This window comes from Oncorhynchus gorbuscha, linkage group LG23 (assembly GCF_021184085.1).
Source record: "Oncorhynchus gorbuscha isolate QuinsamMale2020 ecotype Even-year linkage group LG23, OgorEven_v1.0, whole genome shotgun sequence".
Taxonomy (NCBI): domain Eukaryota; kingdom Metazoa; phylum Chordata; class Actinopteri; order Salmoniformes; family Salmonidae; genus Oncorhynchus; species Oncorhynchus gorbuscha.
Window position 1 is genome coordinate 18,741,290 of NC_060195.1, and position 15,795 is coordinate 18,757,084.

Sequence of the window (15,795 nt, forward strand, 5' to 3'; positions counted from 1 at the left end):
GTCTGAGAGGATAAAGAAATACAAGGAGGGGATAAACGGAGAATAATTCCAGAAGACACATAAATACAAAATAACAGTTTCAAATCTAATTGCCGATGAAAATTGAATATATATAATAAATAAATACTGAAAATAATCCATCATCCAATTTCGTCCTACATATTTAAAGACTACAAAAAAATATTGTTACTCCACGATATTTGTTAGTTTGAGTGAAACCGGGGTGGGCCAAGGTTTAAACTAAACCAAGATGGCCGCCTTCGTAGTAAGGTAAGACAAAGCATTTATGCGGTTAAATTATACATTTAACTAGTTGTTTCGAAAAATATTTCGCATGCACAGTGATTCGCTTGCAATATCCAGGAGTAGACAGGTTGAGTTGTCGTTTTGCTGTCTCTAGCTAGCAGCTCGAGCCTTTAATTGAAATAGCGGCCTGACAGCGCTCTCTAAGCAGCTAACTTTCACCTTTTGGGATGATGATCTATCTATCTAGCTAGATAATTGTAAAGAATTGCTATTCTCTTATGCAAGTGATCAGCCTACTGCTAAATGCATGGCTACAACTCACAGTAAAGGATGTGGGGCCCCCTACAGGATAACTCACGCACACACACCCCCATCCAGCACACACACAGTCCCCTTTAGCTGAACGGATGTGACGGCGGGATTCGAGAGTGACGGACGGCCCAGCTGAGCCAATGGCGGAAGACTACAGACGGAAGGCCCAGCTGAACCAATCCAAAGATCCGATCTCCCAGAATCAACCTACTTTCTGTTTTGTATAAATTGTATTGTAACGGTTCACTCTTGCTTTTTTTCCTGCTGTTCTGTGCGAGCGAATGGGAGAGCCGTATATACGTGTACCAGATATTCTCACTCTGAATAAATCTGTCGCTTGTCGTACAATCTACCACCTTGTCTGAATCGATCCTTAACCGGCTCACCCTTCTACATATCCTTTTATCAACAGAATTTGGTAGCGGGAGGATGGTTTAATAACGGTCCGGTCGAAGAGAGTTGATTGGGTGTGAGAAGGAGAGTGACGGAAGGACGGTTCCAAAAAAGACGGGTGAAAGAAATTCGGGGGAGGACAATAATTCTGCTCAACTCGGGAAACTGATCTAAAAGGTGCACTATAAACAAGGTAAGCAAAACCTGTTAAATCAAACTTTGCATATTGTCGTATAGTCTGTCTAAATTTTGATCAGTATTTCCGAGTAAGTATGAATTCTTGTGTAAATTTATAATTTGCTGACAAGTTGAAAGTACAGTGAAGTGAACATATGTGGTACAAACCGGCGACGGCCGGGTGATTAAATCATTGATGAGATATCAGTAAGGGGTAGTTAATTACTATTCATTAAATCTGGCGCCGAGGGGATAAATTGTAATTTTGTCCCGTGACCCGGTCAGCACAGTCTGATAGCTTTCAATGATGAGGTATCACTTTTGAGGCCTGGATTAGTTCCGATAGGGGTCAATAACAGATCAGTAAGTGAATAGTTAATTACTATTCATTAAACCTGGCGCCGAGGGGACAAATTGTAATTTTGTACCGAGACTCGGTCGAAGTCCAGTCTGATGGTGTTGATTGATAGGGGTCGGACACGGACATGGATTTGGATAAGATAAGTTCCGATAGGGGTTAATAACAGGTCAGTAAGTGAATAGTTAATTACTATTCATTAAACCTGGCGCCGAGGGGACAAATTGTAATTTTGTTCCGAGACTCGGTCGAAGTCCAGTCTGATGGTGTTGATTGATAGGGGTCGGACATGGATATGGATTCAGCACGGTAGAGATTAGGGATAAAAATCAGTAAGGGGATAGTTAATTACTATTCATTAAACCTGGCGCCGAGAGGGGAAAAGATTGGCAACTTTGTCCCGCGACTCGGTCGAAGTCCAGTCTGATAAGTAGTCCAAAAGATAGGCTGATAATGATTAGAGAGAACACGTGTATTTGTAACTGTTCATATAAAATGTAATGTGGTTGTAATCGTCTCCATCAAGATTGTTGATGGTTTGAGAGAGAGAGAGAACTCAAGAAGGGTTATTGGATAATCCGAAACTTATATGTTGTATGTAAACTTCCATGTTGTATGTAAACTTCCATGTTGTATGTATCTATAACTTCTTTGTAAAATGTATAATCATGAACAAAATGACTGATGTATAATTGAAATAAGATCTGAATATAATAATTAATATTGTGACTATATAGTCGAATAGATCCCTTGGTTGCGCGCTCCACAAAAGCTATACCAACCCAATCGTTTTTCTCGAACTGAATATTCAAGGAAAAGCTCTGAGATAAGGCAGAGTGTGAGCAATAGTGCCTCCTCGAATACATCGTTGTTATTAACTAACGACGGGTTAAGCATATTCTAATTATATTCAAGTAGTCTGGTAAAATTCCGATTAAATTACGATTAATTTCCGATTGAATTAAAATTGAATTACGATTTAAAATTCACAATGGCGACCCCCAATACTCCAAAGCTGAAGTTTAATGAGTTCCTAGATAAAAAAATAGAATATAGATCAGGGGGAAAGAGACAGTGGAAGGATATAAAGAAAGTCTGGGAGGGAGTAAAGTTAAGATGGACGCAAGCAGGTTACCTAGGAGGGGGACTGCCAACCGGGGTCCAGTTGAAAACAATGGAATGTGGGTTAAGGGAGACGTTGCAGGAAGCTAGAGACAAGGAATTGGGAAGAAACAAGGCCCATTTATTGAGGAACCAAGGGACCAAACAGAGAGAGAGAGCAGAAGAGGAACTAAAGATAGGAACTTGGGCCATAGAAGAAGCGCAGAAAGCACAACTAAAAAATAAAATATCCTGAAATGATGGGGGTTGCCACTCCCCCACGAGGGGCAGATGAACAGACGAGCTACCACCAGGAGATGGCGCCAAATCCCTCTACATGTATAATTACTAAAACATACAATACATGACAAACGGTGACCCTGACGTGGTCTGGTAAAAAGATATCGCTGGACATTGGTGTGCCAGCCGATTGGCCAGTACTGTCGTTGGACGGTGTGTCTCACAAATCCTGACCGGTCAACTAAAAAAGGGTAAGCAGACACCTGTTGTGGAAAACTAAAGTTCTGCACATTGGAGTTATACAAATTTAGTTTTGTGAGACACCTGTTTGATGTAAGTTACTAAATTTAAACTATTATGATGTGTGAGATTGGAAAATAGTTGAGAAAGTAATATCTCCATAGGCAACAGCAATTTTATTATTGATCAACCATACTTAATGGTGCATTGTGTATGGGATGTACTAGTATGCCTGGTTGGTAGGTGGTAACAGAGATCACTTACCACGTGTATGAATGATGGGTAACGGGTGGCCACCAAAGCTTGAATGGATAGTCTGGGACTACATGTATGAGTGGTGAGCAACGAGTGATCGCCAAAGTGCGAATAGAAAGTCATATGATGCGAACGTGATGTATTAGGCAGGGCCAAGTGTGAATGACGGATATTTAAATTGATTACTCGGACTTGAGATCGATTTAGCCGTAGGGAAAGGGTATCACTTGGGTTTCAGTAAAGACATTGGTTGTTGGCAGTATTGTAGTGTACATGGAATATCGTTGGAAATGGAAAAGGTGTAGAGAACGCCGAAGTCCACTCTAGATTTAAATAAAGGCAGAGAGGGCAAAGAGTAGAGGAGACTGGGTGAGAAGCTGTACAGAGAATGGACAGAAGGTGGGGCTATTGCATCTCCTACTGGTCTGCTTGCTGGGGAGAATGAAGATCTGTGTGTGTCTGGTGTAAATTGAAGTTTTTTACTGGCGTAAATGAAGATTTGTGAGACTCAAATCGTGTGCATGAAATACGTTTGATATTCAGTCGGGGACTAATATCGGTATGAAAGAGGCTTGGGGACTATTGGATAAGAAACTAATAATAAAAAATAAAATAAAAATGTAAGCTAACAATTGGGCATAGAAGTTAAAGATGTAATCAGATAAAACATATGAGAAATTGTTTGTTAACCAAGCCTGTATGTCCAGGATTTTATGCATTACAGGTGAACTACAGGTGAAGTCACTCAATCCAGTCCCAGAGGCTTGGGGACCATAGAAGACCCCTGGTGACAGCTAGCTGAAAGAGCTGCCCAGATTCATATCGCACGGCGGAAGGGTAAGACACTTTTTCACTGTCGGACAATAAACAGAGTTCGGGAGAAGAACTGGAATTAACAGAATTCCGGGGGCTAACTCCCGAATGAAGTAACCCTACCTGTCCTATCACCCCTGTTTTTGTCCATGGGAGTGAGGATGTGTCTGGCTCTGGCTAAGTGATGTGTATTTTGTTCCAAAATGAACATAAGAGATCCCTAGATCTGGGTAGACAGGAAGTTAGAGTAGAGATTACATGATAACCGACTTCGGACTGTTCTAGGATTGGAGAAGAGGGTATCCTTATAGCATAGAGGGTCCCACGAGGGTGGATAGGTTTTCCATGATATGGGGGAAACCTGGGAGCAATGTTGAACTTTGTAAAGGTGATGAAATCCTACTAACCATCAAAAATATTAAGCTCTATGATGCAGGCACTCACACCCTCGGACTACAAAGGACGAGGACAGACATGATGGGTGTGTTTTCTATTAAGGTACTGCCAAGACCAGAGGTAATCGGACACACTCCTCTACCACCACTGTGTTAAAAATACCATTCAGATAATTAATGTTAGAGACTATTCGGCTATTGATCAATTAGGAACTGAGACTGGTTTTGATGGTAGGGACAATTTGTGGCTGTCTTATATGAGGTACACAGCTAAATCCCTGACAATAAAGGACTGCATTATTTGTAGTCATGCTAGACCTGTTCTGGCTACACACCCATTTGGTGTTGGGGCATATGGGGGCAATTACAGTTGCATCACGGGTACAGGTAATGGCATTGATTATGGGAGATTGCCTGGAGCTGATTGCAGTAGTAACATAACCATTAATTCCACTTGTGGATGATGTGTGGAGCCAAAAGAGTGCTGAGATCCATTCTTAGAGGAGAATGGCAAGGTACGTGTGGTCTGACCAGTTTGATAATTCCACTGACCATTGTTGATGTTACTGCTGAACAGCTGCTGAGTTCTGTATCCAGGGGACCTGAGAACATTCCATCCCATGGGAGACATAGACGTAGTGCTCCATGGACAGAGGATGTAGTTGACATACACTAACCTGTTGGGAGTGCCAGTGGGGGTTCCTCATGAGTTTCAGGCCTTGGGTAGGAATGATGGACTCTGGCACTTACTACCTAGTATGGGTCCAGCCATGGTGGATGCTAGACAGACTGCATGGATTAATTATATCTACTATAATCAACAGCGTTTGGTGAATTACTCCCGTGATGCACTCACTGGTATGTCTGAACAGCTTGAGGCCACATTTGGGGTTTCCAGACAGAATACACTTGCCTTGGATATGCTTCTTGCCAGTCAGGGGGACGTCTGCAAGATGTTCGGTAAACAATGTTGCACGTATATTCATAATACCAGTCCAGATGGTGATATATCTAAGGCGGGCTTGATACACTATCTGCTAAGATGAGGTCCACGGGGGGGTGGAGGAGTCTGTTCTCTTGGCCTGGTTTGGTAAGTACACTGGTATGATGGTTACTGGATTTCTGACCCTAATTATTGTATTATTTGTTATTGATATGCTGCTTGCATCATACTGTGTTTTAAGAAGTCTGTTACAGATGTGATGAAGGATTCAGGGAGGATGGGACTGACTGAGGATGACACATGATATGCTGTTGTGAAGGTTTGGAGCCCCTGGGTGGCAAGGAGCCCACCTGGTACAGGATAGGATTAGCTGAGAGGACCAGATGGTTTCTAATAATTCTTTACTCTGTTTTCCATGACCAAAGTTTTATCCTACATCTTACATGTCAATAACAATAAAGTTTTATCCTGTTTTTGATAAGTGACACCCTTGCGGGTGACAAAAGGGGGAAACAAAAGCATACAACAAAGGCATATATCACTTCTTATTAATAATACACTTTTTATTATTTTCATGAAATGCTATGACTACTGAAATAAAGGATAGTGAGTGACACCCTAGCGGGTGTCAAAAGGGGGACTTAGATTTCACACTATTTTCTTTTGTTCAGTTTTTGAATGAGCTGTTCTCTTTTGACATGAAGGTAGTTTAAACTTTGTAACTGTTATATGATTCATTGCTGAATTTGTGTTCACACCCATGGGGTTATTTTACATTATAGCCATTACCATATATAAGATTGAATATTATCTGCTGTTGCCTTGTGTGGAGGTATGTATGTGTTATGCTACCTAGCTGATTTGAAACATTGTTAAAAGTATCAGGGCCATGGAACTTTCTCATGCTGGAAAATACAGAAGGGAGGGCACATTCAGAGTGTGGGTTGCGAGAACAAGCGGACTTTTTGTTAGATAACAGGAGCCAGGTGCGAGATAATGGTATGGAGCATGAGACCCATCTTTCAGTTTGCAGCCATTTTAGGAGGGGGATCCAGTTGCTTATATTGATTAAGCTTCTCCATTGTATGTCGTGTCCCATCTGGGATGGGAAGAGGGGGAAATTATTTTTCTTTGTGGGCCATTTCCGTACAGACTTACCTAGCATAGGCTATTTTTCCTTTTTGGATTATGTTTTCGTTTTGCTTGGAGTAATGTCTCTGGACTATATCATATCTCTTAGGAGATGTGAAGAGAGGGAATCACAGCGTTTTCCCGCTGGAAAAAGTTGGCATATGTGGACAATCATTTTACTTTTATTTTGAGATGTTCTCCGCTCTGTTGAATGAGGGTTGTAAGTTCCTAGGTGGCTGGTAGCCAACTTAGTACATAGTGGGATTGAATGGAGAACATGATGGTAATATACATATGTCTATTTCTGTTTAATACCGTGCCTTATTTCTTAGTCCATTAGGGAGAAGTTTCTCTTTGTGTCTGGATCTAGTTAGGTTGTGTCACGTCTCTGGTGAGACGTGAAGAGAGGGTTTTGTAAAGAATTGCTATTCTCTTATGCAAGTGATCAGCCTACTGCTAAATGCATGGCTACAACTCACAGTAAAGGATGTGGGGCCCCCTACAGGATAACTCACGCACACACACCCCCATCCAGCACACACACAGTCCCCTTTAGCTGAACGGATGTGACGGCGGGATTCGAGAGTGACGGACGGCCCAGCTGAGCCAATGGCGGAAGACTACAGACGGAAGGCCCAGCTGAACCAATCCAAAGATCCGATCTCCCAGAATCAACCTACTTTCTGTTTTGTATAAATTGTATTGTAACGGTTCACTCTTGCTTTTTTTCCTGCTGTTCTGTGCGAGCGAATGGGAGAGCCGTATATACGTGTACCAGATATTCTCACTCTGAATAAATCTGTCGCTTGTCGTACAATCTACCACCTTGTCTGAATCGATCCTTAACCGGCTCACCCTTCTACATATCCTTTTATCAACATAATGATGGACATATATTGATAACTATTTCGATCGGTGAAATATATGTGCGTATCTCTGTCCTACATCTTGTATTACGACGGGGATTTAGGTAGCTAGCAACCGGTGTTGGCTAACTAGCCAGATTTGACAGGACCAAATCGACGTTAGCAGTTAACGTTAGCTTGCCAGATGAATAGCTCTAACAGCATTTTAGGACGCAGCGAGCGCAAATGACAAGAAGCCATGTTAGCCAGATAATAGTTTGCCAAAGATGGCCTTTCTATTAACCATGCATACTAGCTAATTAACATATATAGCTAAGTTAACTAGCTATAACGTTAGTGATTCATAAAACAGTTAGACGAGGTTAATCAACAACAGGATATGGTACCCGGAAGCAGCAACTTCGGGTCCTTGAGTACAACATATATTTTTGTTGTAACCCCAGACCAAAACACTTGATTCAACTTGTCTGAATCACTTCAAAGGTAACGCGTATCTCACATGTGGGGTACATGAATGTTGTGAAGGGTGTGATTGCTATGATGATTTCCTCCTTTTAATGTGGTGATTGTAGTCTAATCGGGTGCACCAGTAGAATCAGATCTGCTTGTCTTGGGGCACAACAGACATGTGCTGTTTGGAGTACTCGAGGATCTCAGTTGGAATATGTTTATGACTTGTTGTCAGCGTTATCTATCACTGTAACGTTACAGAGCTGAATGTATGTAGTATTTTTCCACTTAACATTTACTTCCAATTTTCTGTTTCTCTCATCAGCCCTCTCAAGATGGGGCCTCTGTTAGTGTTGTGGCTGGCTGGCTGCCTCAGTGGGACCTGGGCAGTGGACCGGGGGAACTTCAAAACCTGTGACCAGAGTGCATTCTGCAAGTGAGTTCTAGATGATACGCAGCTACACCACTCAGCACCTTCATAGAGATTGTACACAGTCAATGAGAGTAGACTGTCAGTCTAAGTAACTGATGGTAACATGTAAGTCCTCAACAAGTCTACCTCCATTCTCTTCCACACTTATGGTCCAGTGTTCACAATATGTACTTCTACGTTGACATAACACAAACCTTAATAAACATGTTATAACTCTGTGTGTTTGTGCACTCAGGCGTCAGCGAGCGTTAAAGCCTGGCCAGTCCCCATACAGAGCCCTGCTGGAGACCCTGGAGCTCACCAACACCAAACTCACACTGCAGCTCATCAATGACAACAACAAGGTTTGTTAGACACACACACAGACTTTAATTCACAGATTATATAATATGTTATTGTACATCCATCCATACATGTATTAACAGGTGTGCTGAAACCCCTTTGGGTCCTGGTCTCGTCTTTTTTAACCCCCACCTCTCCCCCGCTCCCTCAGGTGCGTCTGCTGCTTGAGCTCTATCGTCTCCAGGGCAACATGACCAGGGTGAAGATAAATGAATTGAAGCCACTGAAGCCTCGTTTTGAGGTCCCCGATGTGCTCATCAATGACCCACCCACAGAGCCGTAAGTCTCATAGGGAGCTATCTGGAGTAGTGGATGGGTGACATTGAGCCATGTGGATGGGGAGAATTAAAGAATTGGTTAGGACAGAGACCAGCAATGGAGTTAAAAGGAAATGTAGTTAGTGGAGGAAGCAGGCAAACACTACCTGAGGGCATGCAGTAGATAAATTGCCTGGCTCTCAGTTGATAATATCATAACCTCCAGCATCAAGAGAGAATACATCTGTGAATAGACAGTGGAGACAAGATGGCACAGAATAATTTATTTGTTGGGTGTTTTATGTTTCTTCCACCCATCAATTTACCTATTTCACACATCTTGTTCTCCCTCTCCTTCAGTTTGTCTCTCCTGTCTCGGGATGAGAACGGGGTGGTTCTGTCTTTGGGGGCAGATTCTCAGCGGCTGATCGTCAGCGCTAAGCCGTTCCGATTGGACATCATGGAGGGGCGGGAGGTTCTTCTGTCACTTAACTCCCGTGGCCTGCTGGCCTTCGAGCACCTCCGGATCCGCAAGGATACGTGAGTCACACTCACATCCCACGCACCATCTCACATCCCACGCACCGACTCACATCCCACGCACCGACTCACATCCCACGCACCGACTCACATCCCACGCACCGACTCACATCCCACGCACCGACTCACATCCCACGCACCGACTCACATCCCACGCACCGACTCACATCCCACGCACCGACTCACATCCCACGCACCGACTCACATCCCACGCACCGACTCACATCCCACGCACCCCTTATTATACATGTTTCTTTGTTTTCTTGCTTTTTCACTGCTTGCTATTGTGTTCTCCATTTCATTATTATTTTCCTCCATTCTGTCCCGTTCTTCTCTTCTACCTCTCAGCATCTCCTATAAGATAAAAACCAAAGTTAATAGGATGTGGGAAAACATCAAGTGGGTATTCTCTAGGTAAATTCCTTCACCTTTGTAGGTTTGTATTTGTCTGTGCTGGCAATGTAGGAGTATGGAATTCAGTTGTAGTTTAGACATCCAAAAATGACATGACCAAATGGCTCAAGGATGTGGTGACTTGGGCTGGTAGCATTTTCTGAAATATTTTCCTGTCTAGGCATGAAGGCAAGTTCTAGGCTCACTACCATTTGGTCTGCTCTTTTACTGGTCTTCAGAGGAGATGCTCACATGCCTTTTTCCTCCCACATTTCCACATTTCTCTGGACTTCAAATGTCTTTATGATACAGCCATTTCACCACACTGTTGACCCAACAGTCATGTCATATGTAGAGGCGGCATAGTCTAATCCCATAGCACTGAGTAGACCACGATGTCTCTCCCCTCAAGGCTTGTTTGTTCTGGTCAGTGTGTGCTTTCACAGGGGTAGTATGTATGTGTTCGCTGAGGAAGTCTGTGTAAGACAGGGTACCGGTAGTCACTTGGGGGTTAGTCCCTTGGTGTTTACATCAAAATAACCACAACGTAGGGAATTGTTATCCTCTTGTTCCCCTTTGTCATTAGAGTGAAATTTTAAAAGGTTAAGTAGGTTGACACGAACACTATTTTGATTATAGTGAGAAGGCTGTGTGGGGTCATGATTTTCCTTCTGTTCTCTTTTCCATGTGTGCCTCTTGTTCCATTTGGGATTTTTATTTACTCAGTTGTCAGCAGGTTATGTCTCTCTCTCTCTCTCTCTCTCTCTCTCTCTCTCTCTCTCTCCCACAGCAAGGTAGACCCAGAAGGAACTGAGAATAAAGAAGAAACTGAGGCTGCCAACGAACCGGCAGAAGGAGAGGAAGAGGTATGGGAGGGGTAACGAAGGATTCCCCCAGGCTTTTGATCAGGATCAGTAAACTGAATAAAAGATGCAGTTAAAGTTTTTTTTAAATATTGCTTTCTTTTGTAACTTTTACTGCCCTGCCCCTGGGCTGAAATCAACTACTTTCTGTTGTAACCTTACTGCCCCTGGGCTGAAATCAACTACTTTATGTTGTAACCTTACTGCCCCTGGGCTGAAATCAACTACTTTCTGTTGTAACCTTACTGCCCCTGGGCTGAAATCAACCCCTTTCTGTTGTAACCCTACTGCCCCTGGGCTGAAATCAACCCCTTTCTGTTGTAACCTTACTGCCCCTGGGCTGAAATCAACCCCTTTATGTTGTAACCTTACTGCCCCTGGGCTGAAATCAACCCCTTTATGTTGTAACCTTACTGCCCCTGGGCTGAAATCAACTACTTTCTGTTGGGCTGGGAAATCAACCCCTTTATGTTGTAACCTTACTGCCCCTGGGCTGAAATCAACCCCTTTATGTTGTAACCTTACTGCCCCTGGGCTGAAATCAACCCCTTTCTGTTGTAACCTTACTGCCCCTGGGCTGAAATCAACCCCTTTCTGTTGTAACCTTACTGCCCCTGGGCTGAAATCAACTCCTTTCTGTTGTAACCTTACTGACCCTGGGCTGAAATCAACCCCTTTCTGTTGTAACCTTACTGACCCTGGGCTGAAATCAACTACTTTCTGTTGTAACCTTACTGCCCCTGGGCTGAAATCAACCCCTTTCTGTTGTAACCTTACTGCCCCTGGGCTGAAATCAACTCCTTTATGTTGTAACCTTACTGCCCCTGGGCTGAAATCAACTCCTTTATGTTGTAACCTTACTGCCCCTGGGCTGAAATCAACTCCTTTATGTTGTAACCTTACTGCCCCTGGGCTGAAATCAACTCCTTTATGTTGTAACTAGAGATTAAATGGTATGAGAATTTCATATCACGATTATAGTGACCAAAATAATCACGGTTAGCAGTATTATTGCGGTATTGTTAAAACGTGCAGAAAGTACTGATACTCGCACACACTGAAATCATTTTACCAAGTTTTATATTGAAAACCAACAAACAATGAATTAGCAGCACTATGCACTTTTTGTGCATAAACATTAAATAATATCATTAAAGATGGCACCATGTGGCCATGAGAGGTAGAAGTTTCCCTTGTGTAGGTTTTAATGAACACAACCTTAAGTAAGCAAATTAAAAGTGCATATAAAAGCAACACAAGTGAAGCAATGTGAATGTAAGAACAATACAACCATATGTAAACACATCCAATACAACCATATGTAAACACATCCAATACAACCATATGTAAACACATCCAATACAACCATATGTAAACACATCCAATACAACCATATGTAAACACATCCAATACAACCATATGTAAACACATCCAATACAACCATATGTAAACACATCCAATACAACCATATGTAAACACATCCAATACAACCATATGTAAACCCATCCAATACAACCATATGTAAACACATCCAATGTGGATGTAAGAACAATACAACCATATGTAAACACATCCAATACAACCATATGTAAACACATCCAATACAACCATATGTAAACCCATCCAATACAACCATATGTAAACACATCCAATACAACCATATGTAAACACATCCAATACAACCATATGTAAACACATCCAATGTGGATGTAAGAACAATACAACCATATGTAAACACATCCAATACAACCATATGTAAACACATCCAATACAACCATATGTAAACACATCCAATACAACCATATGTAAACACATCCAATACAACCATATGTAAACCCATCCAATACAACCATATGTAAACCCATCCAATACAACCATATGTAAACCCATCCAATACAACCATATGTAAACCCATCCAATACAACCATATGTAAACCCATCCAATACAACCATATGTAAACACATCCAATACAACCATATGTAAACACATCCAATACAACCATATGTAAACACATCCAATACAACCATATGTAAACACATCCAATGTGCAGGTGTTGACATTAAACACAAAATATGTAAACAAATCAAATGAACAGCACTGATTGTATGTCCGTTCTCTCCACAAAGAAACAAGGTGCTGCTGACCTAACATCCTGTATGTATGCATCGTTGTTCACTTGGGATTTGAAATGTCAGCTTATTTACTTTGTCTGGTTTAAGTAGTGATCTGCGAGGGGAGACTATGTGCCCGCTGGCACTGAACACTGATGGCACGCTGGTTGCTGGGATGTACAAAAGCTTCCTGTCAACCGTGGCAAGGTGAGGCAGCTATGATACATGGTGGCTCCACACCAGTGGATCCTCTTCTGCTGGAATGGGTGGCAGAGACAGGTAGACCTTGATCTCTTCTTTCACTCTGTCTTCTGGGGAGGTTGGAATCTGACCCTCTTTACCTCAACAAGGCAGCAGAGAGGTGATCTTTCTCAGCAACTCAGCCAGGCCTTTCTCCTCTGATGCCGCTGTGGGGGTGGTGGAGGTGCTGCTGGTGCTTTATGGTTCTTCCCAGACTTGTGCAGCTGCCAGCTTCAAGGCCTCCTGAACACGGCTGTCAGTGTCAACTTTTGCAGCCTCATGCTCACCTAAAAAGCTCCCTTTGAAGCAGGGGTCAATGAAACAAGCCATGTGCCTGACTATTTGCCTAATGTGTATCTGTTGTTAAGCTCTTCTCTCATTACCCTTTTCATCTCCTTGGTCAGGGATGGATCAATATCCTTTTCCACCAGAACATCACGGGTGATGTGGTCCAGGACAGGCTTGATGGCTGACAGTGTCACTCATGTCTCTGAGGCAAGTGCATCTGTAAACTTGCTCAGAGGTTCAAGGAGCTGGCACAGTTGCTTCCATGACACTTATGTCAGCATCCATGGCCATCAGGTGCCATGTTCCTCTTTCTCCAGCCAGTGTCACACAGGCTGGCTGCTGTTGGCTGAGGAAACGCTCAAGCATCTTGTATGTAGATCCCCATCCGGTCACCACATCATGGATCAGAGCCTTCTGTGGCATGTTAAGGGCAGCTTGCTTTTCTCTCCTTCCAGCTATGTGAGAAGCCTTGGACCAGATGACAGCAGGCCTTGACTGTTGTGTCAACTCTCTGAATTTTCAGAGTCTTTGAGATGGCCAGGTTCAAATGATGGCCAAAGCACCCAAGCCACTGATCTGGGAACTCTTCAAAAGCCTGGGTCATGTTTGTTGCGTTGTCTGTGGTTATGCAGACCAGGTCTTTCTTGTTGATCCCCCACTCTTCCAGCATATTCTCAAACTGTGAGCCGAGTGATCTTCTGGGATGAACTGTGTTTCCAGGCAGTTTTGATTCCAGTTTCCAGTCTGGGGTGAGGTAATAGATTAGTGAAGCTGATGTATGGTTGACCACCCTGGATTTCACTGGTCCAGAGGTCAGTAGTTGCAGCAAACCATGTGCCTTGAGCCAAACCTTTTCCAACATCAGCTTTAACCTGGTTATACAGGTTTGGGATTTCAGTCTTGGAAAACATCGTTCGTAATGGCACGTTGTAGTGAGGCACGGCAACCTTCATCAGCCTCAGAAAGCCAGGCCTCTCAACAATTTGAAATTGCATCATGTCCTTTGCAATGTAATATGAAAGGGCCGCAGTGAGGTCTTGAACATGTTTTGATGTGGGTGCATAAGCTTCACGGCTGTCGATGAGGGACCAGTAGCATCACTGGGTTTGTCTGCTGCACTCCCGCTCTGTAAACAAGGGAATAGCACATGTATTATTATTGGTGTTACATACACAGTCTATCTTCTGTGTTGCATTTGAGTATATGCAATGGCCTCATCCACAATTTACATAAATGCAAATGAGTCTTAAGAAGACAGTGGTAGTTATTGCAATGAGCCCAACAATTGACATCAATACAGGAGTCTTGTACAGGAGTATATAGTGTTTCTCCTTTTGGAACATTTTTATAACCAAGTCGATGACTGACGGATTTTAATTGAACAAAAGGTTGGCTGGGTGATTAAACTGCATAACGTGTTATCTTGTGCAATGGGTGAATAGTCTGCAGACACACGGCTCATACATCAGCAGAACAACGCGTAGTGTTTTTACAAGAGTAGGAAACACTGACATTTTCCCTTTACATTATTGATAAGCTATTAGCAAGTTAGACAGACACCATGACATTTTCCCCCGTTCAAAGTCCCTACATCATGCATTGAGCTAAAACTTAACTTACTTTGCATTCGCTATAAAGTAGTGGGTGGTGGTTACGAAGATGACTCAATAGATTTGAATTGTTGCCCCCTTATATGCATTTTTGTTGTTGTTGCGTATTCTGCAGACAGGGTGACCATCTTCGATTAAGTTTCCCTCAGCACTCTTGTAAAACCCAAAATACGACCACACTTCAGATTTGGTCCTCTTAGATGGCAGAAAAATCTCCCGAGCGCTGTCACTGCCTTCCGCCATGTTATCACACAAAACAAAACCCACGTTGCATGCTGCGCCAGACTGTTGCTAACTTTGGTTGATGTTGGACAGTGTTTACCGTGAGTTTTTCAAACCGTGATAATCAAACACGGTTTTAATGATTTATTTAAAATTTGAAACGGTAATACTAACCTTCGGGAATTTTACCATGGTTTATCGTGAAGCCGGTAACCATTTAATCCCTAGTTATAACATTACTGCCTCTGGGCTGAAATCAAACCCCTTTCTGTTGTACCATTACTGTCACCATTGCCATTCTCTTTCGCACCACAAGGCTCCTCTGCAATTATTTCCATCTGTCTCCACCTTTGTTCTTTTGTTCCTTCCTTCCTAGAAGGCGAAGGAGGATGAGAAAGTGGAAGATGGAATGTGGGAGGAGACATTCAAATCGCACACAGACAGCAAACCCAATGGTATGTATACTTTTCTGTGGACCCTAATTTCAATTGACAGGTGAAAGAGGCGGCTTGCAGTTGAGTACTTGGTATTCTGATCCTGGGTACTCACTGCTCATCTCCTGGAGATATTATTTT

General features: G+C 42.8%; 1 protein-coding gene across 3 annotated transcripts in view; it reads left to right on the forward strand.

Annotated features, from left to right (window-relative positions):
* Nucleotides 1-15,795, forward strand: part of LOC124010537 (neutral alpha-glucosidase AB-like) — a 30,336-nt gene that overhangs the window by 4,343 nt on the left and 10,198 nt on the right. Inside the window, exons 1-7 of one of the 3 annotated variants that reach the window (XM_046323069.1) lie at nucleotides 90-270; nucleotides 8,246-8,356; nucleotides 8,589-8,697; nucleotides 8,847-8,974; nucleotides 9,313-9,492; nucleotides 10,676-10,751; nucleotides 15,597-15,675. In XM_046323069.1, the coding sequence (XP_046179025.1) occupies nucleotides 251-270; nucleotides 8,246-8,356; nucleotides 8,589-8,697; nucleotides 8,847-8,974; nucleotides 9,313-9,492; nucleotides 10,676-10,751; nucleotides 15,597-15,675 (703 nt within the window). In that variant the 5' untranslated portion in view covers nucleotides 90-250. Of the gene's footprint in view, nucleotides 1-89; nucleotides 271-7,709; nucleotides 7,954-8,245; nucleotides 8,357-8,588; nucleotides 8,698-8,846; nucleotides 8,975-9,312; nucleotides 9,493-10,675; nucleotides 10,752-15,596; nucleotides 15,676-15,795 lie in introns of those variants that run through there. The other 2 variants (XM_046323070.1, XM_046323068.1) reach the window with 2 other exon arrangements.